The sequence below is a fragment of the Phytophthora infestans genome, genomic scaffold (genome assembly GCF_000142945.1).
Source record: "Phytophthora infestans T30-4 supercont1.41 genomic scaffold, whole genome shotgun sequence".
In the NCBI taxonomy this organism is placed as follows: Eukaryota; Oomycota; class Peronosporomycetes; order Peronosporales; family Peronosporaceae; genus Phytophthora; species Phytophthora infestans.
In genome coordinates, this window is record NW_003303718.1 from 1,133,884 (window position 1) to 1,158,572 (window position 24,689).

The window sequence follows — 24,689 nt, forward strand, 5'->3', positions numbered from 1 at the left end:
GTTTTTACTATCAAGGAAGTACAAATACTGCCCACCTTTTGACTGAATGTGGTGATACCCTTGTGTGGCAAGATAATCTGCACTAAGCAAGTTACTACCGCACTCTTTATCAAAGGCAACATTTTGTATTGAGATATCACTATAGTACCCTCTGGGTTTGAGAATACTAAATCTCACTGTCCCTTGGAGCTTGGTTGACGAGGTGCCTCCGTTTCCATATTCAAAGATATGAGTCCGTCCTTTGCCAAGCTGGCTGAACCACCTTCTATCCGAACTTATAGCGTGTCCAGCTCCTGTATCAACCACCCATAGATCATCAGTCAGGTTCAACTCCCTCAATTTAGAAAGATACTCAGGGTATCTTCTCCGTACCTCATCATCAATCTCCATTGAGTGCATCGGTGCCTCATCTTCGCTTCCTTCACTCGCTGGAACACTCCCCTTGTACTCAAGTTCGTCGGCATCCTCAGTTGCCTTGTTCAAATTGAGGTCGACTTGGCAGCTTGAGCTGGGGTCCTTTCTTCGTCTTGGTTCACCTTCACCCTCTTGGTAGTCGACTTGCCCCCCTTCTTGACCGTCATCGCTCGCTTTGTTTCGGTGACAGAAGCCGCCCGTATGTTTGAGCGAAGCTGCTTGCCTCCAGCCCTTTTCGGGTTGCGGTCAGCCGCCAACACTGGGCAGGCCTTCTTCCAGTGGCCATCTTCAAAGCAGTAATAACACTCGCTTACTGCCATTTCAGAGGATTGTCCTTGGATCCTTTTCTTCCCCATAAACTTTCTTGCCGCATTGACAGTCACTGGGCGTCTCTTATCAGTCAGCATCGTGGCTTCCTTCCTCGATCGATCACCGAAAACGCGGCGAAGACTCGTCTCCACGTTTTCAATAGAAAACCACTCTTCAGTCATGATGATTGTGCCTCCCCAAAACTCGCTTGGTAGTAGCGCCAACACTTCCATGCACAGCCAGGTCTCGGTCACCATGTCCTTGCCAACCAGACCCCTCATCTTCCTGTTAATGTTGTTACGCAGCTTCTTTAACTGGGCGAATAGGGCCCCCAGATTGGTCCAGTTCGCTGCGAGAAGACGCTCCCACTGGCGGCGCAGCTCGATTACGCCTCCTGCATCCCCGAGCCCGTACTTTTGCTCGAGCTCCTTCCATATGTCACAGGGATTCATTCTGGACACTTGATCCGGCAGCCCACTCAAGAAAACGTTAGGCAACGCTTGGTTGAATAAGTTCAACAGCTCGGACAGAGCCCTAGTCCAGTGTTGGTGGCTTGGCCTTCGCCTCCTCTTGAGAAATATTTCCCTCCACCGAAATGATGGGTTTCTCAGGCGTACCCTCAAGGAAGTCCATCATGACAACCGTAGCCTCAGGCTGGTCCTTTTCCAACAGCCCTCGCTGGTATTTCTCATCCAGCGTCTCTATGTGCGTTAGCACCTTGTCTCGCCACATGGTGTAGTCCTCCCCATGGAACTTTTCCAGTCCCAGGACCTGGGCACTCCTGTTGTGTCCTTTAACCATGGGCCTTAGTCTCCGTACGTATCTGAAATATTAAGCTCTATATAATAGGCCGTCAGTTTCAAAGTGAGGAGGTCTTTTAAAGCGGGCGCGCCACGCGTCCTCCTCGCCATTAACATCCCTCGGCAATGTGTTTACTTATTAAGTTTCCTTAAGAAGTAGGATGTTTGAACCTTTTCTATTAGCTACATATTTGACCAATTAAAGTGCATTCTAACAGATATATACGATTAGAAGCTCGACTGCTTCGTGCTCGCCCTTGTGGGGCGTGGAAGCGAGGCATCCGCCTCCTTATTCCCCTCCAAGCTGGCTGCACTCGGCGGTCATCATTGCCTTCTGTAACTTACGACTGGCGCGGCTTCATTTTTTCACTATCCAATATCATAACTAAAATCATGATCATAGGTTCGGCGTGTCTTTGGCGGTTCATTCGAACGACGGACCAGGTTCTGGCAAATGTGACCATGATTTGGTGATGCCTTATTGAATAGTACCAGGATTTGGTAATCTCCCATTTTCAAAAGACGGTTGCTACAGCCCATGTTTTCTAAAAGGGTTAGGTGACCAAATCATGGACTTGTATCATGTATCTCTATGTTTTGCCATGATTCTAAAACTAAATTACAAGGAGCGTGAAAGTTATGCTGATTATGTTACACGTCTTTCCGACAGATAGTTAGGTAGGATTGTGATCAGGTTAGGGGTTGTCAAATTTACGCCAATTGAATATCTTCATTTTCATCTTTTGGCCAATGGCATCCCATGTGGGTAGGTCTCTTATTCCGACAGCTTCCGACAAATATTTGTCGGAAGCCCAGCCAAAATATTAATGGCTGGATACGAATACTCAGTATAAAAAGTATTTTTTAAATATTCTTGTCATTCCGACAACAAGGTCCTCCAGTAGGATTCCTACTTCGAAGGAGCAAGTATTAAAGTACGTGTTTAGGAAAGTGTTAAAATAACATGCCTCGACAAAAACTATTGAAACAGAAGTAAGCTTAGATACACATGTACATGTACTGTATTTTTTTTTAATAGCGTATTTGCTAACCTCTCATTGTGATTCTAGAGGCCTGGGTGTGACGCAGTCTTGTTGCGTGGTCAGGACCACCAGTCACCAAGCAGCAGAAGAAGGCCACGCTAACCAACGTGATGTGTATGACCAACGCACCAGTACGGGCAACAAGCCTGCGCCGGGTATTTCTTGTATATTTACTTGGCAGTCCACCTCCACTGCCTTCACCTCGGCATCTTCCACAGTCTCGAACACCGCCTTCATGGCCTCGGTCGCCGCTACGATGGCCACGCCCACCAGCGTCATGTTCGTCTACACCGCCACGGCCTCAGAAATGGCACTGCGCGTTTCCTATTCCACCTCTTCCGCCAGCTTGTCTCGCTTCGCTGAATCTCACCGGGAAGCTGCCACTCGCAAAACGCTTCACACGCTGGAGTAGTCGAGACGCTTAGGGAGAACCATGCTTACATTCTGCACATTTAGCCGAGCTCTGCTCACCCAACGCAGAAGCGTCATCAAAGACCAGCGACGCCGCCTGCCTTGTCTCCACTGGAGCCGTCTAGTTCACGAACTCCTTCGTGGCACGAAGTTCGTGCGTAGGTCCAGGTTCCGACGCCGCCACGAGTTCGCCAAAAGATGCGCCACCTCCACGCGCTGCGCCGCATCCCGTGTTCGTGAAATCATCACCATAGAACGACGCCACCGAGAACACCTGCTACAGACACGTCCGATCCAATCGACGCCAGCGCCGACACAACCAACTTCGTCACGCTCGCCGTGCTAGCACCATCGCGCGTCTCCACGTCGGCCTGCACGCCGTCAAACACTATCGTACTCATTGACTCATGTTGCGCCCGTAAACATCCACGCCCAGTACTCCAACCACACCATCACTCTGTAGGGCACGCACGGAGCGTGCATACAAGTTGGGCATCAACACCTGCTCCGTCTCGTCCTCCGGTATCCCCACCAGGACCACCCGCTCTACACTCGATTACACGCCACCAACACGCCTCCCTGCTGCCGCTCCCGTTCACACTCGCTCGCACGCCGCCGTATATGCCGCTCCGCGCTCTCAATGCCACCATCGCCGCCGTATCCGCCGCCCTCCGCACTAGCTCACCCACCAACCGGATGACGCACTGGCGCCGTCGACCCATCCCTCGCTGCACCGCAGCTCATTCTTTTTAAAATAAAAGTTTATATGATTTAAAACGTTAGTTTTAATTAGAGACATTTGTTTTATAGTAAATGTGGTGTTTGGTACCTGAATCTATCTGCTGTTCCGAACTGTCGGAAACATGTCGGAAAGGGGTAGGGTGTCGGAACGGTTGCGATATGGCGCGACATCGGCAACCATACTTACAGTAGGGTATGAAAATGGAAGAATGAGATCGCTTGAGTTATGTCGGACATGTCTCAACTACTGTAATGCATCGCCAAACTATCTTTTGTAATGAGAGATTTTCCTGCTCATGTCAAAGCATGGTGAAGTCATGAAAACATGTACGGGTTTAGACTTAGAAACTGCTCCTGCTCAGCTAGCTTCTTTTTGTTCGTCGCTGAGCTCTATGACGGTACGCAGGGTAACCATATGACGGTAGGCATTATATCCCATCGGCGGCGTAGCAATCCTTTCGTCGTTTAATCGCTTCCTGCTACGGTACATGTACCTTCCAGAGCCGGCGCCAGAATTACAAACAAAATGCACGGCCATGATACTAAAAGTCTTCGAAATACTTTTTTCGATCTCATCTGCCAGCTCTGCAAGCAAGTTATGGCTTGCGCGCTTGCTCATGATATCGAAGCAGCACACACTCTGTGTAGACCCATCCACCACAATGCATGTCCAGTGAGTTCCGTCAATATTCAGCGGCAAAAAAATTGTCTCAAGATGGCCGCTGCTGTCAAACTAAGTGTCGTGGGTGGAATACGCAAAAGGCCTGCCTGAACGCATGGGTGATAGAGAAGACGTACGAACAGCGGTGAAAGGACCGGACCAGAAACTGCAACAAATTCAAACACACGGTCGCATATTGCACGTTAGAGGCCTTATTAGCATTGAAAGGTCCGAAAAATTCGAGTACCTGTGGTCACGAACTGCTGAGAAGATGGAGGAATGCAGAGCAAAGCTGTCCTAGGTCGTTCAGCGAAAGTGAAGGCTTCGAGGGCGCGCGGGGCCGAAGGAGGGGGGGGTACGCTTCTGGCAACGCTGGGCAGGAAGTTGAGTGGCCACGAATCAGTTATTTAAAAATCGTAATTTATCTTATATTACAAACATGGTCAATTATGGTTTAAAACATGAAAAAAAAACAAATTGGTAGAAACATGGGCATTTTGCAACGACGATATGACAACATCATTTCTATTACATGTATTTTCAGTAAATCCTACATCAATTGAAGCATAGTATTTAATTACGCAGTAAAGCATTTATTTCTAGATTCTAAAACAAGTTTACTCCAGGTGCAAATCGGAGTGCACATTGCCTTACAAAAGATGTAATTGACAATTACAACCAGTTCTAGAGGGCTTCTAAGGTGACCATGTCGATCCACATGCGCTCGCAGCTCTGTATGTGTCCTCCAATTTGCTTCCAGTGTATGGCTCCGGTCTAATGGATTAGTACTGCAGTCCTCATCCGCCCGCAGTCGCTTAAGCTCGGGATGCGAGCCATGTCGACCGGCAAGAAACTCCAGAGCCAGGCACTAGCACTTCGAGTGCCAGCGCGTGCTCTCCCTCGGCATCCGCAGCTTGTTATAGCGGGTGCCGTGCTGAGCGCTTCGGTGTCGCTGTTGGTCAAGGATTCGACGCTGTGCCAGGATGTGATGTTGCTCGCAGCTGCGGTAAGAGTGTCTGCTGACTTGATAGAAGCGCATCATTAATCTAACCACTACCATCTATGCAACACAGGAGGGCCCATCGGGCGGCGGTGTGCCCAAGAAGAATAACAACCCTGTGGAAAAGATCATCGATGTGGTGCTGTCAAACTGCGGAGAGCTTACGCTGGCCGGCGGTCTGGGCTTCTGCTCGGGCTATGCGCTCAACCAGGTTGGCAAGGCCGCAGCGATGGCGGTGGGCATCGTCTTCATCATAGCGCAGACGGCTGCCTATAACGGCTACATCGACATCAAATGGGGCAAAGTGCAAAAGGACATGATCGCCAAGGTCGACCCGAACGGAGATGGCAAGATCGACAGCGAAGACGTCAAGCTTTGGTACCGTAAACTGCTTAAGATCATGAAGACGAATCTGCCGTCGTCCGCAGGATTCTCCAGCGGCTTCGCACTTGGCATTTACTACTCGTAGTCGACGTGAGTTGATCAGCGAGGCTGTCGTCGTCTGCAGCTTTTTTCCTGAGTCATGTAGCCATTGGGTGGTGATCAATTTGTAACAAAAACTAACAACACGTTGTTACAAAATGTTACAAAATGGTTGAATCTTCCGCCCTACTCAGTGGGGAAAGCCTTGGCTAAAAACCCAACGATAATGGATCGATCGTCGGCACTGGTAACACCCATACTTTTGAGCTCGCGCGAGAACGCTGGTACGCTGCTGATCCCGTTGCTGATAAGGTTGAGTCCTAGTGTAGCGTACAGAATGATCTCTGGCCGTGTAAAAGATAAAAACGTTTGCTTGGCGCTCTCGGAGCACGTCGGGAAGCAGTCTTGCCACATCTTTTCTCGTATTCGCGACTTCATGTCATTATCCACCACCTGCAGCCAAACACCACATACACGTAGGTTATTCATTAAGCATTAGACTTCCTGGTGAATCACATCACTGTCCATTGACGCACAGATACTGGAATGGGTGCGGGTATTTCGCTTCCATCTTGCTCTGTCTAGATTGGCATACACAAACGAGCGCATCAGCAACAGAATTGTTCACCAGAAGCTCATGGCTTGTCGAGAAAGGGTGCGTGGGCCCTACCGACAAGCCAGCTGTACGGAGCTCATGGACACGGAGATGGAATCCCCGTACGGTCAACTGCTTCGCCTACAGCAAGGGCAGCACCAGCCAGCCAACGATAACATCCCTGGCGTGGGTAAATCGTTCCAAAGATTTTCTCCATGTCTAAGCATCAAAAGACCACTACGAGGCAACTACAACATGCAGTCCGTACCGTGGGGTCCTTCTCAATGTAAATGCGATATGCCTCATTTGTCCGCAGCCGCGGTGTATACAACTTGGGTCTTCCACTCCTGCAAACAATTGGCAGTTTTGCAATTAACTACATAGAATCGGCGAGAAACCCCGGCTGACGCACCTCCGTCTCGTCCTCATCATAATCGAACTCAATGGGCGCAATCCAGCCCCTCTCCAACAGTCTGGCCAAAATATGACCCGCCATTCGTGTTCTCGCCTCGCCGACAAGTGTTGTGGCAGTGGCAGTGGCCGTCGGTGCCGTCGAGCTGCCGTCCACGACAAGGTCCGAGTCGTTCTGGTCGCGCTTAGCAGCCGTCACCTGAGTAGTGAAAAGCTGCACGCCGTCGCGCTCCAGCCACTCACGAAGCACTGTCTCCTCCATGAATTCCATGTCGTTCTCGTCTGATGTCTCTAAAATTCCAGCGTGCTCCAGCAGCACCACGAACTCGTCCTCGCTCATTGCACTCTGGGTCTCTGATATTGGACGACGAAGGGAAAGGCGATAAGAAAGGAGCGATGCGAGTGGTCAAAATCTACCATTTGACTCGATACCATTACAGTAGTTAAAATAGTTAAAAACTATCGATTGGGAAGCCCCGTGCTGAATTTAAAGGGCCATTCAGTACGGTCTAGCATGCATACTGTTGAAATTCAATGAATCTGGCGCCAGGATTCAGTGCGAGGGTAAGTATAGGAAGGATAAATGACGGAACGGTCACTCACTAATCTCACTTTCCATTCTGCTCCCTACTACGCACCTTTACCTTTCAACAGGTTATGAGCCCAAATGCCAACGGAGACCGACCGCGCAAGGGCCGCCTCCGTCGATGGAGCGGAGAGCACCGCCGACGCCCGCGCAAGGGGAGACGGCGACCAGGATGTCGCCGCAGCGGCGACCACGGAACAGGACGAGGCGTCGGAGCTGCTGAGGCTGCTCCGCGGCGTCGCCGGCCGACTGGACAAGCTGGAGGAGTCCCAGGTGAAGCTCGAGAAGCGCCTTGAGACGCCCAAACAAGACCCGAAGTCCATGGTGGACACGAGCCTCTTCGCGTCGGCCCTGGGACGCGGGTCGAGGATGCACATCGACTCATTGAGCGGCACGCCGCAGACGCAGGCCCCTCGCCGGCCGACAGTTCACCCGCAGTATTTCGGGCTGCGACACGCGGATGTCGGGGTCCACGAGACGGGCATGTCTGAGCTGCAAAGGCTCTTCGCGGAGGAGCACGCCGCCCAGGCTAATCAAGAAGCACAGCAACCACCTGCGGCGCCGGTACCAGCTCAAGCACAAGCCACGCCTGTGCAGAATCATGGCTGGTCGCTCCGATACCCGGACGCCCGTCAAAAGAAGCTTGCGATCCGCCCGTTCGACGGCAAGGAGCTGTACGTCGGGCTGGGCTCCCGACTTCCTGGACTGGGGCAGAAGATTCGAGCGGCAGGTGGCGCTCGGGCAGTCGGCGTGCGGCTTCGCGTGGTCTGAGGACGTGAAAGTAGACCTTCTCGGCCACTACCTGTCGGGTACGGTTGAGAGGTACTACAACAAGCAGGTGGACACGTGGTGGAACCAGTTGCCCACGTTGCAGTACGTCATGGAACGGATGTTGGACGCGTTCAAGACAAACATTACACCCGCCCAAGCCATGAAGCTGTTCACGGCGCCGAAGGACACCAAGAGATCGTGGCCCGAGCACTACATGTACCTCGTGGCCATCTCCGAGGCCACGGGGGGCGGCGCCGACTACTTGGTGCTGAACAACATCGTTCAGTACGCCTCCGCAGAACTACGTACGGTGTTGATGGCCAAGGTGGACCAGTCGCGTACCGATTTCCTGCAGCACGCCGAGGAGCTCGCACACTTCGCGCAGTCGTGGGAGACCGACGCGACCAAGCAGAAGTCGCTGGGCCGCGAGACGGTCAACGTGGTGAAGGACCACACCAAAACAGCGCAAGGAGACACGGAGCTGCCACGAGTGTGGCCGTGTCGGACATCTACGGGCAGCGTGTCCAGACCTCAAGAAGCCAGGGGACATCACGCTGGCCGTCGGCGAGCACACCAGCGACACTACCGACCTGTGGATCCTAGACAGTGGTTCTAGTCGTCACCTCGTGAATGATGAGTCGTTCCTCGAGGACGTGGAGGAGTGCAGCGACGAGTGCGTGCAACCCAACGGTGAGCCGTTACACATCACCAAGCGCGGCAATGTGCTGCTGTGCGTCACAGCGTGCGGTGAGGAGCAAATGGTGGAGCTCACTAACGTCTACTTTGCGAAGGGCGTGGTGCACAACCTGATCTCCTACGGGATGATCGACAAGCGAGGCTTCGAGCTGACTCACCGTGCCGGAAGACGCGTCGTAGCGGCCAAGAACGGCGGACGCGTGGCGTTTGACGTCGAGATGCGGAGCAACGTCTTGGTCGTGCCTGCCGTGGTGGAGCCGAGGCGCGAGCTGCCATCGAACGTGATCATGGCTGCTTTAAGCCGGGAGCTCACGGAGTCTGCAGAGGTGCCGAGGGACGTGCAGCAGGGCACACTGCTGGATTTTCACAAGCGTCTGGCCCACCTCAACTACGACGCGGTGGAGCTGCTTGCCAAGGACCCGAGCTCGGGCATCCACCTAGCCGACCGCAAGCGCGTCAATTGCCTCACGTGCGCCGAGGGCAAGCAAACGAAGAACCGACGGTCCAAGAAGGACACCGGCACACACTCACCCATCGATAGGGTGGGTGGGGTCATCTGCTCCGACTTGAAGGGGCCGATGACACCCAAGGATCGGTTGGGCAACCGCTACATGATCAACTTCATCGACTTCAAGTCCAACTACTGCCGCGTGTTCCTGGCGCGTACCAAGGACGCCGCGGCCAAGCTCTTCGAACACTTCCTCGTTTACTTCGAGAAGGCGTTCAACTGCAAGATCCACGTTCTCCGCACCGACTCTGGGGGCGAGTACGAGAACGTGGACTTGTTCTGCAAGCGAACGGGCGTGACCAGGCAGCGCAGCGAGGCTCGCAACCAGTCAAGCAACGGCAAGGCGGAGCGCATGCACCGAACCATCATGAACATGGCGCGGTGCATGATCTTCGCCTGCGGGCTCCCGCTGAGGTTCTGGGGTGACGCGGTTCAGTACGCCGCGTACATCCTGAACCGCGCCCCGACCAACTCCAACCCAGGGCGTGCGTCACCGCTGAAGGAACTGACGGGCAAGACACCACCGCTCGGCGAGATCGTGATGTTCGGGTCGCCGTGCACTGTGTACCGGGATCCACGCAAAAAGAACTTCGCGCAACGCGCACAGACGGCTATGATTGTGGGCATCGGCGAGGAGACCAAGGGCTATCGGGTCTACTTGCCCAAGGACCACGTGGTGGTCACGACGCAGCACGTCAAGAACATTGAGACGCTCGACAAGAAGCAGAACCTTCAGGTGCAGCGGCTGTACCTTCAGGCCGGCGAGACGCTCGAAGGCAGCGAGCCGGCGGACAACGGAGCTCAAGCGCTGGAGGCTGGGGCCCCAAACGTGAAGGGCAAGAAGAAGCGCACGTCGACCAAGAAGAAGAAGTCGTGGTCGCGCGAGCGCCACGTGACGCGCTCCGTGGTCAAGAATGCCAGAGTCACGGCGAACGAGACCGCGCAGTCACAGGAGACTACGCGCAACGTCGTGAACAGCGTGGTCGAGTACGACCCGAAGTCGTACCAGGAGGCAATGCGCAGCAAGCACAAGGACAAGTGGCTCGCTGCGATGGCTGACGATCTGCACGCGCTCGAGGGCAACGGCGTATGGCGCATCGTGCGCAAGCCCGAGGGCTGCCATGTGCTAAATACCAAGTGGGTCTTTAAGACCAAAGTGGACGCGGAGGGCGCCATCGAGCGACTGAAGGCGCGCCTCGTCGCCTGCGGGAACGAACAACAATTCGGGATCGACTACAGCGTGACATTCTCTGCTGTCATCGAGATGAGCAGCGTAACGCTGATCTTCGTGCTCGCCAGGAAGTGGCGCGTCCCCGCAAAGCATGGCGACGTGCCAAACGCCTACGTGAAGGCGGTGAAGGAACCTGAGCTCGACATATACCTGCGCATCCCGCGCGGAATGGTGGTCCCGAAGGAGCTGAGGTGCTTGCTTGGCGTGTCCAGCGACAACGAGCTGGTACTGGAGTTGAAGAAGACGTTGTACGGCCTCAAGCAAGCCGGACGCCTCTGGAATCAGCTCCTTCACCAGACGCTAACGGACATCGGCTTCTCGCAGAGCCTTACGGACATGTGCGTTTACTATAGATCCTGCGAAGGCACCCTACTGGTGGTTGGCGTATATGTCGACGACCTCCTGGTCACGGGCACGCAGCAGAAGGCCGTCGACGCCTTCTTCAGCGAGCTCAGCATGCTCGCGATCAAGGACTTGGGCCCCGCCAACAAGTTCCTGGGCATTCGCGTGGTATATGACGAGGAGACGGGCTATGATTTGGACCAAGAGCTCGCGATCAAGGAGATGCTGCGCGAGCACGGTATGTCGTCCGTGCACGGCGTGCGCACGCCCATTGAGGTGGAGTTCAACGACGTCGACGAGACCGCGGACGTACTACTGCCTCTCACTGGTGGCGACAACGAGATCACGATCCGCAAGTTTCAATCCCTCGTGGGCAGCCTCATGTGGGTGGCGCGGTGCACGCGCCCCGACATCGCGTACGCAGTCCACAAGGTGTCACGCCGCACACACAGCCCCACGATGTCGGACTGGAAGCTTGGGAAGCGGATCGCGCGATATCTCGCGGGCTCGATGACCTTGCGGTTGAGCATGAAGGGCAATTGCCCGTTGGAGGAGCCGCTGAACGTTGTCGCGTACAGCGACGCGGACTTCGCTGCCGACAAGTCCGACAGGAAGTCCGTCACGGGCGGATTGCTCTCTGTCGACGGGATGCCCGTGTCCTGGGTCTGCCGAAAGCAAACTGGAGTCAGCCTCTCCACCATGGAGGCGGAGTTTACGGCAGCGTCGGTGATGGCCACCGAGTTGCTGGGGATGCGCGAGTTGCTCAATGAGCCGGGCGTCGCGTTCAACAGCCCGATGTCGTTGCGTGTCGACAATCAGGCTGCGCTCAAGCAGCTCGACGGCGAAGGATCATCCTCCAAGGCCAAACACATCGACGTCAGAATGAAGTTCGTGAGCTCCTACACGAAGAACGGCGTGCTGAAGCCGGAGTACCTGCAGAGTGAGGAGATGCTTGCGGACATCCTCACGAAGGCTCTGGAGGCGCCAAGACTAGCGGAGTTGCGGACAGTCGTCGGCCTGCACTAAGGAGTGCAGCAGATCAACGCTGGCGGCGAGGAGGAGTGTTGAAATTCAATGAATCTGGCGCCAGGATTTAGGAGATGCGCCGACCAGCTGGAGGTCTCGGATGGCGTGCGAGGGTAAGTATAGGAAGGATAAATGACGGAACGTCATTACAAAAATGAGAACGTAATCTCACTTTCCATTCTGCTCCCTACTACGCACCTTTACCTTTCAACACATACTACAAGCTGGGGTACTCAAGACTGCATCTTGCCTATATTTTCATTAAGTCGGCACGGACAGTTCGCAACTGGATCAGGGTCTACAAGACTCAGGGGGGGGTTTCAGCGTGTTAACAATGGGTGAAGAGGGGTGGCCGGTTTCTTCTGTCCTGCAGTGTACAGTAATAATACCTAAATTCCATCAAAAATTTCGTGAGGATCCCGGAGTTTGGAGAAGAGCAGATGCTTTCGATCTGCCTCTCTGTTCGATATGGGTACAGTTGGAGACCGCAAAACGCCAGCGACTTGGAAACGCTTGTGGTGGGATTCAGTACATCGAGTTATGGCCATGTATCCTCGGTGATATATGTGGCAATGATGAACCTGGCGCTGACGGATACTGTATCGCAGTAACGCTCGGATTGCACTGACGAAGTATCCAATGCTACTAATGGCTCGGGAGTATCAAAAGCAGCACTCGCAACTTCGCCACAACAAAATCACTTTTGGCAGAAATGATGAGGAAGCGGGTCCTACTTTCATTCGTCGTCTCCAATGCAATGGTCCCTTTAGAGATCGTGGTTGGTCTGCAGGGGTTCCAGGAACGAGCAGCGTCGTTTTCGGACGCTGTAGATGTCGATGGCTACAGGCATTCCGAAATAATCATTGTATTGCTGCTTCAATACAATAGTTTACACTTAATTATTGATTTTTACAAATTGGATGACTTTTTCCAATTAGTTATTTTGTATTTACAACAAAGTACTTTATTTTTTCGTAAAATCTAGTTTTTTCTGCTTTGTTTTGCGTAAATACGGAGCTCGGTCTCCAGATGGCTGTTAGCAACGGTCGCTCAAAACGCGAACCTGAGGCGCTCGTCTATCATTTTTGATCTCACCATGGCTCTCGCCAACACCTTCACGACCAAGCAAGTCTGCAGCTACTTTTTTACTGCCAGCTTGGCGACTTCCAGTTGGCCACCATGAAGCTTCAAGACGACAACGTAACGCTTCTCGATGTGCGCGATATCTTTGATGCGCTCATCGAGAAGCATTCCGTTGTGAAAAAGTATCTTGCTGCCGACGCAAAAATATTGTTAAGGACGTGGACTTCGAGCGAGCGTGCGTTGTAGCCCTGTCAGGCGCCGTGGACGAGCTGACGAACGACCAGGAGCTGATGTTGCAGCCATTTGAGACGGTACCCGCAATTACGACACCGGACACCAGGCACGGACGCCCACAGGGCTTTGCCGACAGAGTCTTGGCGACTAGAAAAAAGCGGCGCGGTGCAAAGAAGGTATTTGATGGTGTGCTTTTCATCCCGCCGACGTCAAACACCGTGGAGCGTCTTGTTAGTGTGGCGAAACATACTCTTTTCCACCATCGCCAGCGTATGCTGCCTATTCAGCTTGAAACCGTGTTGTTCCTGAAGATGAATCGGCGTTTCTGGGACGCAAACACTGTAGCAGCTATCGTGAACGCAAAGTAATGTGCAGTGCTGTACATCTAAGTAGTTAATTTTCCAATACACTACTATTGATGTCAATTATTTATTTCTTAAGTTGTAGTTTTTGTAGCAATAGCTTATTTTGGCATGGACCTTCAATATGATTGCAATTGTATTATCGGAATGCCTGGATGGCTACGCCATTATGAGCTGTGCGCGAATTGGGGAAGCTGCAGACAGCTTGTGTGCGGGGCAGTGCGCAGAGGTGTGGCGCGACGGCGGCGATATAAGAGAGTTTATGCCAGAGACTCGGCGGGTGGTTCGAATAGTGAATTGCATCAATGGAGACTTGATTTTGTCGCGGGGCGCTATTCAAGAGCTTGGAAACGCGGATTCTCATCGGGCTCTCGTTCAGTGGAGGTGTGTGGATTGTAGAAAGAGTAGCGAGAGCTCACTTGGCAATATCGATGTTGGAGTGGCACCATCTACAACTTCTGGTGGGTATATTTTTTTCGGGGAGCTCGAGTATTTCGAGTCTGCAGACAAGTATACTTTTGGGAGCTTTAACGATGAAGATTTTAGTAAGAGCAGTCACGAGAGCGTTAACGAGAAGAAAAAGAAGGGAGATAGTTTCAACGATATCGACAACAACCGTAACAAGTTCTGGTCGGATTTTGAACCAAATGATCAAGAACAGAATGAAGCTTCAGATGGCCTTACCAGTGAGCAGATTCCGTCATACCCGCGATCATCGATGTTGTCTTCATCACCGATCGCAGCGACGATGGTTACTCGAGTTGGCTCATGTAGCGGGCCATCTTGGCCGGTTCTACCGAGGTGGACCTCATCAAATGGAGAACCGAGCTTATCGGTCTTCCCAACAGCGACAACTAGTCCAACTAATGGAAGCTCAAAGGAAATGATAAAGACTCCTGCCGAAGAAAACCCGCAAGATGATGTCAAGTGTTCTGGTCTACCATGGACAACTATCAACATAAACGAAAAGAATGTGTCTTCTTTTAATTCTACGCCACTACAATTCAGAGGCAGTGCAGACGGAAGCTCTAGCAACACAATCGTGTCCCCTACAGCCGCCGTGTTAGAAAGCCCATTCTTTTATGCGTCGATTACACTGGGGATCGTTGGTTTAATCGGGGTCATCTTTGGGTATCGAACGAAGCGGAGACGGGGCCGCCGGGACGAAACAGGAGCCTCTCGAACGTCGAGGGCCTTGACAGGGCAGCCTGCAAGTATTTTGTCTCCCACCCGTTCAACGCCTCTGTCCACCGTAGACGCCCAGATCCGCTTAAATAGCCGCAACATTATCATTTTGTAAGCAAAGCAGTTCAATCGACTACAACAGCATCAGTCCAGGTACTTCGCACTGTACTACATGTAGTTTGCTATGCACAAATTCCACAGTAGCAGCTGATGCTGTACTTCTCCCCCCTCAATGTTGAAGCGACTTAACTGAACACCGGACATCTAAGTCAATAATGAAGTTGCCTGACTGAACTTTTAAGGTTTCACCCCGCATAAGTCTTCCACCTTTGTGTGGATTGACCAGGTTGAGAAAGTATTATTATTTATCTGAAATAAAAGTTAAGTCAGCCGTTCACATGCATTTCCAACCCACCTGCCGTGGCCCTCACAACACATTTTCGTCGAAATGGACAAGCAATCGCTTTCCGTGGCCATTGCACTGTTCCTGCTAGTCGCCACTTAAGCTCGAGAAGTCACCAGTTTGCCTTCGACAGGCGCAGGTAGTTCGACAATCGATGCATTGCTAGGTCACTCCACCGTCAGCACGGCAGGTCCATCACGTCGTACTGCAGTATATCGGCAAGGCGCTAGTTCAGACAGCGGTTCCTCAAGTCACGAGGCCACCATTGGCGAGGCCATTCAGGATGAATTCCTCCCCACAAAGACCGATCATTCCCCACATGTGCCTGCCTCCAAGCTTGAATCCATCATCGGTTCGGCAGAAGTTGCTGTTTTTTCACATTCATCATCGCCTCCACTATTTTATCCAAACTTCAACGCCGCCAGATCATCAACTGCATCACCTGGATCCATCCATAATTTGCACAACATCGACGAAGCTATTCCTAATCAGAAGGCAAGCACCGCCGGAAGCGCCTCAAATGACGAGAATGGCACTGCTCGAGATGCTGGTTCATTCACATCTTCGCGCTCAGACTTTGATAGTGAAGCTTCCGCATTGTCACTACATGAATTGTCTTCTTCTTCCGAGAATGCCAGTGAATCAACTGCCGATACTATTGGCGTCTCCAACTACTACTCCGCAGGCACTGTCGCACCATTTAAAGAGCGAGCCGAAATACAAAGCACCGCACTAGAGCTCTCCACATCCGCAGCCCAAGTAGAAGATATTTTGTTGCTGTCCCCATCTTATGGCAGAAAGACAGCTTCAACAATCGACCAAACGACAAGCAGCAACCAGGTCGACGATAGGGACGGAATCACTAGTAACCTCACCAACAGCAATACTAGTACCGAAAGACCACTCGTCTACGTGTGCGTTGTGCTGGGGGTCGCGGGCCTGGTCGGTGCCGTTATCCTCGCCAAAAGAAGGCAGCATAACAGTGACGACCGAGGCTTCTGCCGTGATGTCCCGTGCCGCGTGGGGGCAACAAGATAACCGAGTACGCGAAATTATCGACAGAAACAACATCGTCCAACTGTAGTGTCCACCAAATCATGCATTGGCCATGCATCTTTACTTACTGTTTTCGTGGGAGTCAAATTTCTTATTGTAAAAATGGAGTGATTTTCACTTTCCACCAATTCGTGACTTTGATTAAAACAAGCAATGACCTCGACAAAGAATGAGCGATTGCCGCTTGGAGCTGTGCGCACCGCCGATGGGGTGGTGGTGGTGCCGGCATCGCGCCGCGCGGACGGTTCCACACGCAAATCCATCCGTATCCGTCAGGGCTACGTGCCGCAAGACGAGGTGCCCAAATACAAGACCGTCGCTCAGCGAGTATGAGATCGCCCTGTCAATCATTATTACAAAATCTAAGCATTCCAACTGATTTATCTGGTACACCGTAGCGACGTGAACAGGAGGTGAAACGCGAGTCCAAAGCGAACTTAGGCGGCGATTCTGTAGTTGATGAGCTTCAGATAGACAAGCTGTCACTGGAGCAGAAGAAGGAGATTCCCAAGGAGCGACCACGCACTAGGGACCCAGCTTCTCGTCAGGAGCAAGAATGTCGACTGTCAGTTGAGAATACGAGGGTATTGGCGGATACAAATGGAGACCGTCAGAAGCAACTCAAGCGCCATTTGACGAAGACCAACAAGCAGCTCAAGGACATCGCCAAGCTGGTAGACGCGGAAATTAACTCGCTCACGTCACAGCAGAAACAGAAGATAGCTCGAAAGTCGGCGCTGCAGCAAGAGAGGAACGACATTATTGCAGAGCTTAACGGAGCCACCGTCACGAGAAGCAGCAACTCAACGACTGGACCACGCCCCAAAGTGGCCATCAGCTTGTAACTAATTCCTGGACAAACGGAGAAAACACATGCCTGCGTCAACGCTATTTTGGTTAATTTAGCGCGCTGGGTACAATTGAGACATCGCGAACCTTCCTTGTCTAGCTGTTGAGCTTTTGGCGCGCAGTGTAGCGAAGGGCGCTTTCAACAAAGTCATACTGTAGTACTATGAAGTACTGTAGTAATTTCTTGTTCGATTGAACTTTATCTTGTGGTATCGCGCATGCATGTTTGGAGCCGATGATTAGTTCTTTTCCTACGCCGTCTTCCGACGGATATAACCACTGGAGCTGAAAGCGGGCTTGCATACGTATCGGCGCCCGATGGAACGGAATTTACCCTTTTTGATGATGAGGTATCCCATTATAGTAAAGAGGGCGAACGTTGCGATGACGCCGTCGCGCACACGTGTCACGACTGGAAGGTCCGGGCGCATGCTAAGAGACACACTGATAACCGCAAGTGTAGCGAGTGTGGCCTCTAGCATCATATTCAGCAGACTGTGCTGCTGCTGAAAAGTGAATGGGGATTCGTCCCGCTTATCCGGTGCGAAGTTCCCGACGAGCAGATCGAACGAGTCCTGGCGAATGCCGTCCGAGAAGTTATTGAGATAATAGCGAGTGACCGAATTAACGCCGTCTTGAAGGGCACCTGCGATTGTTCGTCGCCCTGTGCGCGTGAAGTCGGTCTTGAGCGCGCCTGTGCCTGCGTACATCCTGCTTACATAGTCCGCGTTATCAGCCCACGCATTCTTAAAGACCACCTCGAAACTGTGGTAGGGCGAGTCCAGCACACTATTGCTATTGTCATTTCCAGAGGAATTGAGCGGGTAGAGCTGCATCGCCATGAGTACCGTACGCCGAGCAAAGAGGCTCATTACCACGTTCGTGCGGTCTAAGTTGTCCATGCAGTTAACACGAAAGACGCCACGCTGACGCGACAGAAGCCGTCCTTCGCCATCACACTCAAACCATCCATACTGCGTAAACTGTTCCTCCACCTCCGACATGAGCTTGGACAGGTTGTGCCACGCCATCTTGCGGCATTCGTGATGAAAGTCGAACCATACATAAGCAACAGGCTCAGCAAAGAGCTGCGAAATCGACGTGGGTGCCGACGGTACCGCGATACTCAGCTGAGGATGCTCTCGCACGGGAAGCGACATCGACGACTGCAGTGGAAGCGTAGCTGATGGTCCAGATCCCTTGTCGCTGTTGCTGGCAATAGATGCGGTTGGAGACCCCGCTGCAGATCCTGTTGCACTTGACGGTCCAAATCCGTTACTCGTGCTGGATCCAGGTGCAGCGGGCAGGGAGACCGACAAGCTCTTGTGTTGACGAGGTGACACGGCGTGAAGCGCAGGGGACGCTGGCATGGGCGACGCCACTGATGATGCGATGGAACTCGTTCCATCACCAGATTTCGATAGTTGATTGTACTTCTTGACGTATTTGCCGAACGCAGAGCCGAGCTGAGCCTGATCGCGCACAGTCGCGCTCTTGCCAGCCTTGTCAATGAGGTTCACGCACGTGATGTGTCCGTAGCGTTGGATGAGGTTGTCCATGTGAGCGCGGAAGGCCAATTCATTCCAGTCCACAACACTTTCGTGGCCTGAGAAGGCGTAGCGCGTGCGGGGCATGTATTTAAGCGTGACCACCTGATCCCAATATAGCGGGATTCCGCCTCTCACCTGCACGTACGAGCACACGGCCCTCGACGGTTTGACCAGCAGCATTTCCGTCTCCGCAAAGTTAGCAACACATCCGTCTTTGTCGACACCTCGCACGTTGAAGCGAGTGCCCACTCGTCGCCAGCTCCTTCTGGTGAAGAAGAGGATATCGCAGCGCTGGCCGTTGACGTCGCATTTCTTGATGACCTTGACGAAGCCCGAGATAACAGGCACGATCCAGTCACCTAGCTCCAGCTCAATAAACTTGCTCAGGACTGGCTTGTTCCAGAAGAAATCCTCCTCCGAACGTGCGTATAGTGGTGACTGGCGCTGTGCTGCCAACGAGGACGAGGCCGACGCTCGTTTTTGGGCCGACAACGTCAGATCCAAGTCGTAACTGAAGTAAAAGGTGCGCGAAGCCAGTGCCGACGTGAGCATGCGGCAGTATTCACGCTCATCCTGCTTCTCACGCGTACTGGCGTGTTTGAAGAAGCTCTGGTGGGCTGCTGCGCTCACGGATAGTAGCGTCACCTCCAGAATGCAGTAGATTTTCTCACTATTCGGACCCGATCCCACCACGCGCGAGTCCGTCACCACCGCAAGGTACGGCCCGCTCAGCAGCGTGTACACGCCGTAGACCGCATGGATAGGTACGGTGGCCGCGTCCTCAGTGGGCTGCGCCGCGCTGCCCGCTAGCTGCTCGATGTCGACCCCGCCAGTCGACGTGTTTGCAGCCAGGCGCAGCCAAGGCCCCGCACCCGCACGGCAGTCCTCCAGCAACAACTCCGCCCGTTCCGCATACACCTTGAACATCGTTTGACTACGACTACGACTACGACAACTCCGGTCGTCGCTCGGATGTTTTATTTATACGATGGGGGGGGAGAAGACGATGATTGTAACGGCAGACAAAACGCTTAAGTGCGGATCGAGATAACGTTATTGCTTTGAGCAGATTTAGCTGTCCTTTTTGCTAAAAACACCGGTCTTAAGTTTAAACCGAGTCGATGAGACCTGCTCAGAACCGGTATTTCCTTTAGATTTGATCATATTTGTCAAATATCCCGAATTTGTGATGTCACTAAAGTGCAAATCCACGACTAATTGCGAACTACGACTAATTAGCGTGAACGGTGTACATGTACCCGCCGGCCCACGCCATTTAGTATGGTCTCATACACGCGTAGTCCGTGTGGTTGTTGTATTCCCCACCGCGATAATTGCGTCCACTGTATCGACCGTGTTCGCCCGAATGCATCGTTCGCCCATACCGGTACTCGCTGTTATCATAGTCTTCCGCACGACCGTAATCACGATAGCGGCGTTCCTTGACATACCAGCTATCATCACCCCTGTCCCTTTCCCACGGAGCAAAACCTTCTTGTCGTGGCCACGATCTTGATCTTGACCGTCGCCTGTCCGTACAGTTTTGCTCGAATGAACGTCCACGACAATCCTCTTGTCGCTGGCGAGACTGTATGGCATTTCGTTGTTTCCAACTTTTACGAGGAGATCGACTGCACCGCCTTCTTTTTGTGCCATTAATTGGATCGGTTGCTGTCGGCACAAGCTCGATGCTGGTTTCAATTTCTCCTTCTTCTTGCTCTTCTTCACCACTTTCTAAATCCTGCTTACAGGGGCCTTTAGATGTTGTACGCGGAGATGCAGACCGCTCCGCCATAGCTACGTCCGTATCTTCGTCCAGATTTCCCTTGCTGGTTCCGTTGGGGTCCTGGGGGTCTAAACTTTCGCCTCCCTTGGCAATTGTAAGATGCTTACGAGTACACGGGGGTAGCTCATCTAGAGGGTTCTTCGGCGATAGTGATATGCTGGTTCCAACCGCTACTGCAACGTTATCGATCTCATCACCATTTCCCTTCCCAACCGAGTCGTGCTGCTGATCAGAAAACAGCTTCGGCCTCGAGCGTGACCTACTTCTTGATCTTAAACTATACCCGCTTACCGACGGATTGTACCGGCCGTCTATTCCATTTCGCTGCGGAGAGGATGGCCGGCCATATCCCGAGTACCGATTTGTTGCCTCGTAGTGATCTAGTTGCCAATGTGGATTGTTGAGTACGCTACCACCTTTTGTTGACTGCATGAATGACTTTGGTGGGCTTCGTTCACTTGAGCATGACCGTCTCGGCATGCGATATCCGTTTCCACTGGCTGAAATAAAGCCACGGCCACTCCCCGCACACGACTTGTGATCAGGTTTCAGCTCAATAGCATTTCCAGCGTCATCGCGAAAAATGTGCGAAGCGCGCTCAGCATCCTCGATATTGTTGTAGTGTAAGTACACGACGCTCGGTTGATTTCGCATCATTTTTTGCCAGTGTTCTCGTCGAATTTCACAGCGTGGGGTCGACTTCTTAAACGTGTAGCGTCTACTCAGTGATGCTGCGAATTCCTCACGATCACGGTCCTGGTTAAATCTGATGCCTGTGGACTTTCGCTCAAAGCATACACATCGAGCAATAAGTGTTGCCCGACCGCGTAGATACTGTGGTACAAATGCTGCGCCATACATGTGTCTTTGGTAAAATTCTCTGTCTTCCGGTCGTTGGAAGCGCAGCTCCTCGTAACAGTTCATCATTCGACCCCCCACAAGAGCACTCACTTCTGCGGTCCTACTATTAGTCTCTTTGGCCTTCGGAGCAGCCAGCGAGACACCAGAAAATGAGGTGGTAAATAATTCCATGTTCGCAATCATTTCATGCTTGGTAGCACAGCTCCACCGTGGAACCAAATCGAGCAGAACTTTTCCATCAGCATCAAAAATGTCGTACCCAGTCAAGCGTGCGGCTGAAACTTTGATATCAACAAGTGATGGCTGAGCCAGCTCTGTGGCTGCTAGGAAGACCGAGTTACGCTTTCGCGCCAGTCGCATGAGTGCTATGTCGTGTGTAGACAACATTGAGTTTTTCATGGGTACAGGAGCCTTTGTTCGCTTCCCCTGCGAGCGAATGGGGTCTCGACTTGAAAGCCGCGGGCATGACTTAAGGGGTGAAACTGGGTTTACTGCGGGAATTTTGGCGCCTACAAGCTTGGGGTCATGATGAGAACTTTCCCCACGAGCCTTAACATGCCCGTCAGTGTTAATAAGAAGTCGCTTGGGGATCACAAACGATGTAGCACTTGCGGCATCTTTTATATGTTTTCTTGGAATTGGTGCCATATCCAGGGCCATGTCGTTCATCTTGTGTCTGGATGTCTTTTCGCTCCCACCTTGAGGATTCACATCGGCAGACAAACTCTTCCGAAGATCAGGGGAATCAACTTGTCCCTCCTCTTTAACCTCCTCGCGTATATTTTTGCGACGGCACAGCTCTTCATTTTGTTTCGGCTTCTCCTGTCTTTCAGGTCCTTCCGCAGTTTTGACGTCACCAGAGGGTCGAGCTTCATGCTCGTGAGGATCCTCAACAACGGACACATCTTCCGAGCGCTTTTCATAAGCAAGTGAGCTTTGCCTCCTTTTGTTGGGAGACTTCACGATTGTTATTCCTCCTCCAGCCACACTTTTAGCATTATTTTTCACAAATTCCAGCTTCAGCCGTTTTTGCCTCAGTCCACCTGCTCTGTGTTCAAAGGTGCGAAGTAAATCTGACTTTCGCTTTTGCCTCTTCTTTTCCGAGCTGGCAGTCTGAGGGTGCTTCAAAGCTGATATTGATGTCAATTTCAATCCACCTAGATGCTTCTTGGCAGCATCACTCTGGCGTTCAAGCATTTTTTTTTGTTCCTTTGGTTCCTTGGTAAATAGCGGTGCCGAACGGGGGTGTATGCTGCCTTCTTCATCTGTGGCTGCAGCTGCAGGAGCTTTCTGCGCCTTGCGCATCTGTTCACGTTGATTTCTCTTTAGCCTTGTTGCCTTGGATGATTCAAGTCGCTTTAACTTGACGGCTGCTAGTCGCTCGTATTCACCTGTTGCTTTTCGACGGGCTTGAAGCTTCCTCATTCGCCGCTGACGCAAAGCTGCTGCCTTAGCTTTCGCTGTGTCAATCGAAGCCGTCAGTTGCAGCCCCACGGCCTTCTCTTTTGCCGAAGCAACCCCCACCATCTCCAAATTGGCATGCAGTCGTTTACGCTGCTGTTTCTTAACAGCCTTCCCCTCCAAATACCTTCGATTCCTCTTTTCTCCTCTTTTAGTCTCTGTGCGCGACAACGACGTCGTGTGGATCTGAGCACGGAGCTCTTTGTTCAGCGAGTCGTGCTGCTGACTCACTACGCTGCCAGTCGAACGTTCTCCCAATACATCGTCTCGGTCCGCCCCGTCATGTTCCTGACGATACCTATTCTTGTCACTTTCTTGTCGCGCCTGCTTTACGGTGTCACCTCTAGTAATACTTCTAGCTTTGTGCACCTTCTTCTTGAGTTTCCTGTCAGCGTTTAAGGACTCCTGCTCCTTCCGCTGAGGTGTGGCGTCCGACGCGTCTTTGTCTCCATCAGGTAAGCCCTTTAGCCAATTAATTTTGTTACTTGGTGCAGCGTCTTTCGTGGTCAGCCCCGACATGTTGCTCGCTCAACACGCACCAATGACCTACGGTACTTCGTTCAGTTAAAGCTGTCAATTTCAGTACTGGTATAAACAAATATCCTGATTGTTTTATAGAATCGGTTTGGAAAGGGGGAATGGTGTGGGGAAGGTGAGTGGTCAGGAATCTCATTTATCAACGGTTCATTTTGCACGATGCAGCAAGATCTAGTGTACAACCGCTGGAGTGGTCTGAGCAATAAGCACCTGACAAGAAATGGACTCACGGCCTCGTAACGAAGTTGATCGGTTGGTCAGGTATTAAGCAGGAAAAGGTGGCAGACTTGTGAGTGCATGTCCTGATCACTAAATTCAATATCCCTTATAATAACATGCCTAGCGCCACCACAGGCCACTGCGAATTACCTCCGCAAGATTAAGAGGGAGTTGTTTTAGAAACTTTTAAGAACAATAGCAAAGCTTATGATAGGGGCGGACCAAAGTGACAGCTTTTGCTGCAGACAAAAAAAAAAGGATGTAGTAAAAAGTTTAGCATACTACTACGTAGTACAAATTTATTTTCATGTCAGTTTTGGTACAGCTTAACAGATGCTCCATCATTTAATATGGCGTGATAAATGATCAAAAAAACGCGACTTCTCGATCTCCCGTTTTGGCTGATATTCAGCATGGTGTATTCTCTGTCTTAGTTAATATTTGATACGATTTGGCACCCTCGATGATATTTTCAAGCACTTTCAAAGTGCGATGTAGATGTATATTAACTGCTTACTTATTAAATCTCTTAACGTCTAAATACATACATAGTGAATAAAAGTGGACGCTGGCTTAAGGGGGTGTCATTTGCAATCTCTAAATGTAGCTCTAGCTATTAAAGTGCACAGGTACAAAATGTCGATGATTTCTGATGAATGTCAAAGATAATGCGAGGGAGCTGAAGGGACGGTGATGGGCCCAAGGTACCTACCTACCTACCTATCCTTACAAAATCTAAGTTATAACTTGTGTAGCTGCCGGAAGTTAGGGCACAGCTGGTATCACTCCGCAACTTTATAGAGACCGAATTTACTTCTCACCACGTAAATGCGGTCTCAATAAAGTTGCAGCGGGGGGAGTATGCCAGGGATATCATCTATTGAAGGCCTTGACATATCGGCCCTTACGGCAGTTTTGGGCGGCGCCCAGTGGCCAACCCTGTCATCTATTATAATACATGTAATAAGACACGCCACCACTAACCCTTGTGCTTCATTTTCTAACAAAAAAACTAATTTAGGTTTGCAACGGCCGAGGAGCAGGGTCTCACCCTAGTGCCTGACAAAGATGACTTCTTGTCGTATTCTGGACTGATTTTGATATTATGTGGGCCGCGTACTTTCTATCAAACAAT

The 24,689-nt window shown here is 51.8% G+C and overlaps 5 protein-coding genes across 5 annotated transcripts; 3 read left to right on the forward strand and 2 right to left on the reverse strand.

Moving 5' to 3' along the window:
• Nucleotides 1-5,061: 5,061 nt before the first annotated feature.
• Nucleotides 5,062-5,954, forward strand: PITG_16127 (uncharacterized protein; the record flags this gene model as incomplete). The annotated part of the gene is made up of 3 exons (XM_002897852.1): nt 5,062-5,113; nt 5,174-5,385; nt 5,453-5,954. The coding sequence occupies 3 exons, from the start codon at nt 5,086-5,088 to the stop codon at nt 5,846-5,848; spliced, it is 636 nt and encodes a 211-aa protein (XP_002897898.1).
• Nucleotides 5,955-6,113: 159 nt separating this feature from the next.
• On the reverse strand, nt 6,114-7,148 carry PITG_16128 (uncharacterized protein; the record flags this gene model as incomplete). The annotated part of the gene is made up of 5 exons (XM_002897853.1): nt 6,114-6,255; nt 6,339-6,383; nt 6,473-6,538; nt 6,666-6,744; nt 6,810-7,148. The coding sequence occupies 2 exons, from the start codon at nt 7,146-7,148 to the stop codon at nt 6,700-6,702; spliced, it is 384 nt and encodes a 127-aa protein (XP_002897899.1).
• Nucleotides 7,149-7,877: 729 nt separating this feature from the next.
• On the forward strand, nt 7,878-8,437 carry PITG_16129 (uncharacterized protein; the record flags this gene model as incomplete). Its single annotated transcript, XM_002897854.1, has 3 exons — nt 7,878-8,124; nt 8,177-8,333; nt 8,374-8,437. The coding sequence occupies 3 exons, from the start codon at nt 7,878-7,880 to the stop codon at nt 8,435-8,437; spliced, it is 468 nt and encodes a 155-aa protein (XP_002897900.1).
• Nucleotides 8,438-16,402: 7,965 nt separating this feature from the next.
• On the forward strand, nt 16,403-17,136 carry PITG_16131 (uncharacterized protein; the record flags this gene model as incomplete). Its single annotated transcript, XM_002897855.1, has 2 exons — nt 16,403-16,618; nt 16,702-17,136. 2 exons carry the CDS (start codon nt 16,445-16,447, stop codon nt 17,134-17,136), a joined length of 609 nt encoding a protein of 202 aa, XP_002897901.1.
• A 255-nt stretch (nt 17,137-17,391) lies between these two features.
• Nucleotides 17,392-19,713, reverse strand: PITG_16132 (phosphatidylinositide phosphatase SAC1; the record flags this gene model as incomplete). Its single annotated transcript, XM_002897856.1, has 2 exons — nt 17,392-18,746; nt 18,915-19,713. The coding sequence occupies 2 exons, from the start codon at nt 19,615-19,617 to the stop codon at nt 17,392-17,394; spliced, it is 2,058 nt and encodes a 685-aa protein (XP_002897902.1).
• Between the last annotated feature and the right edge of the window lie 4,976 nt (nt 19,714-24,689).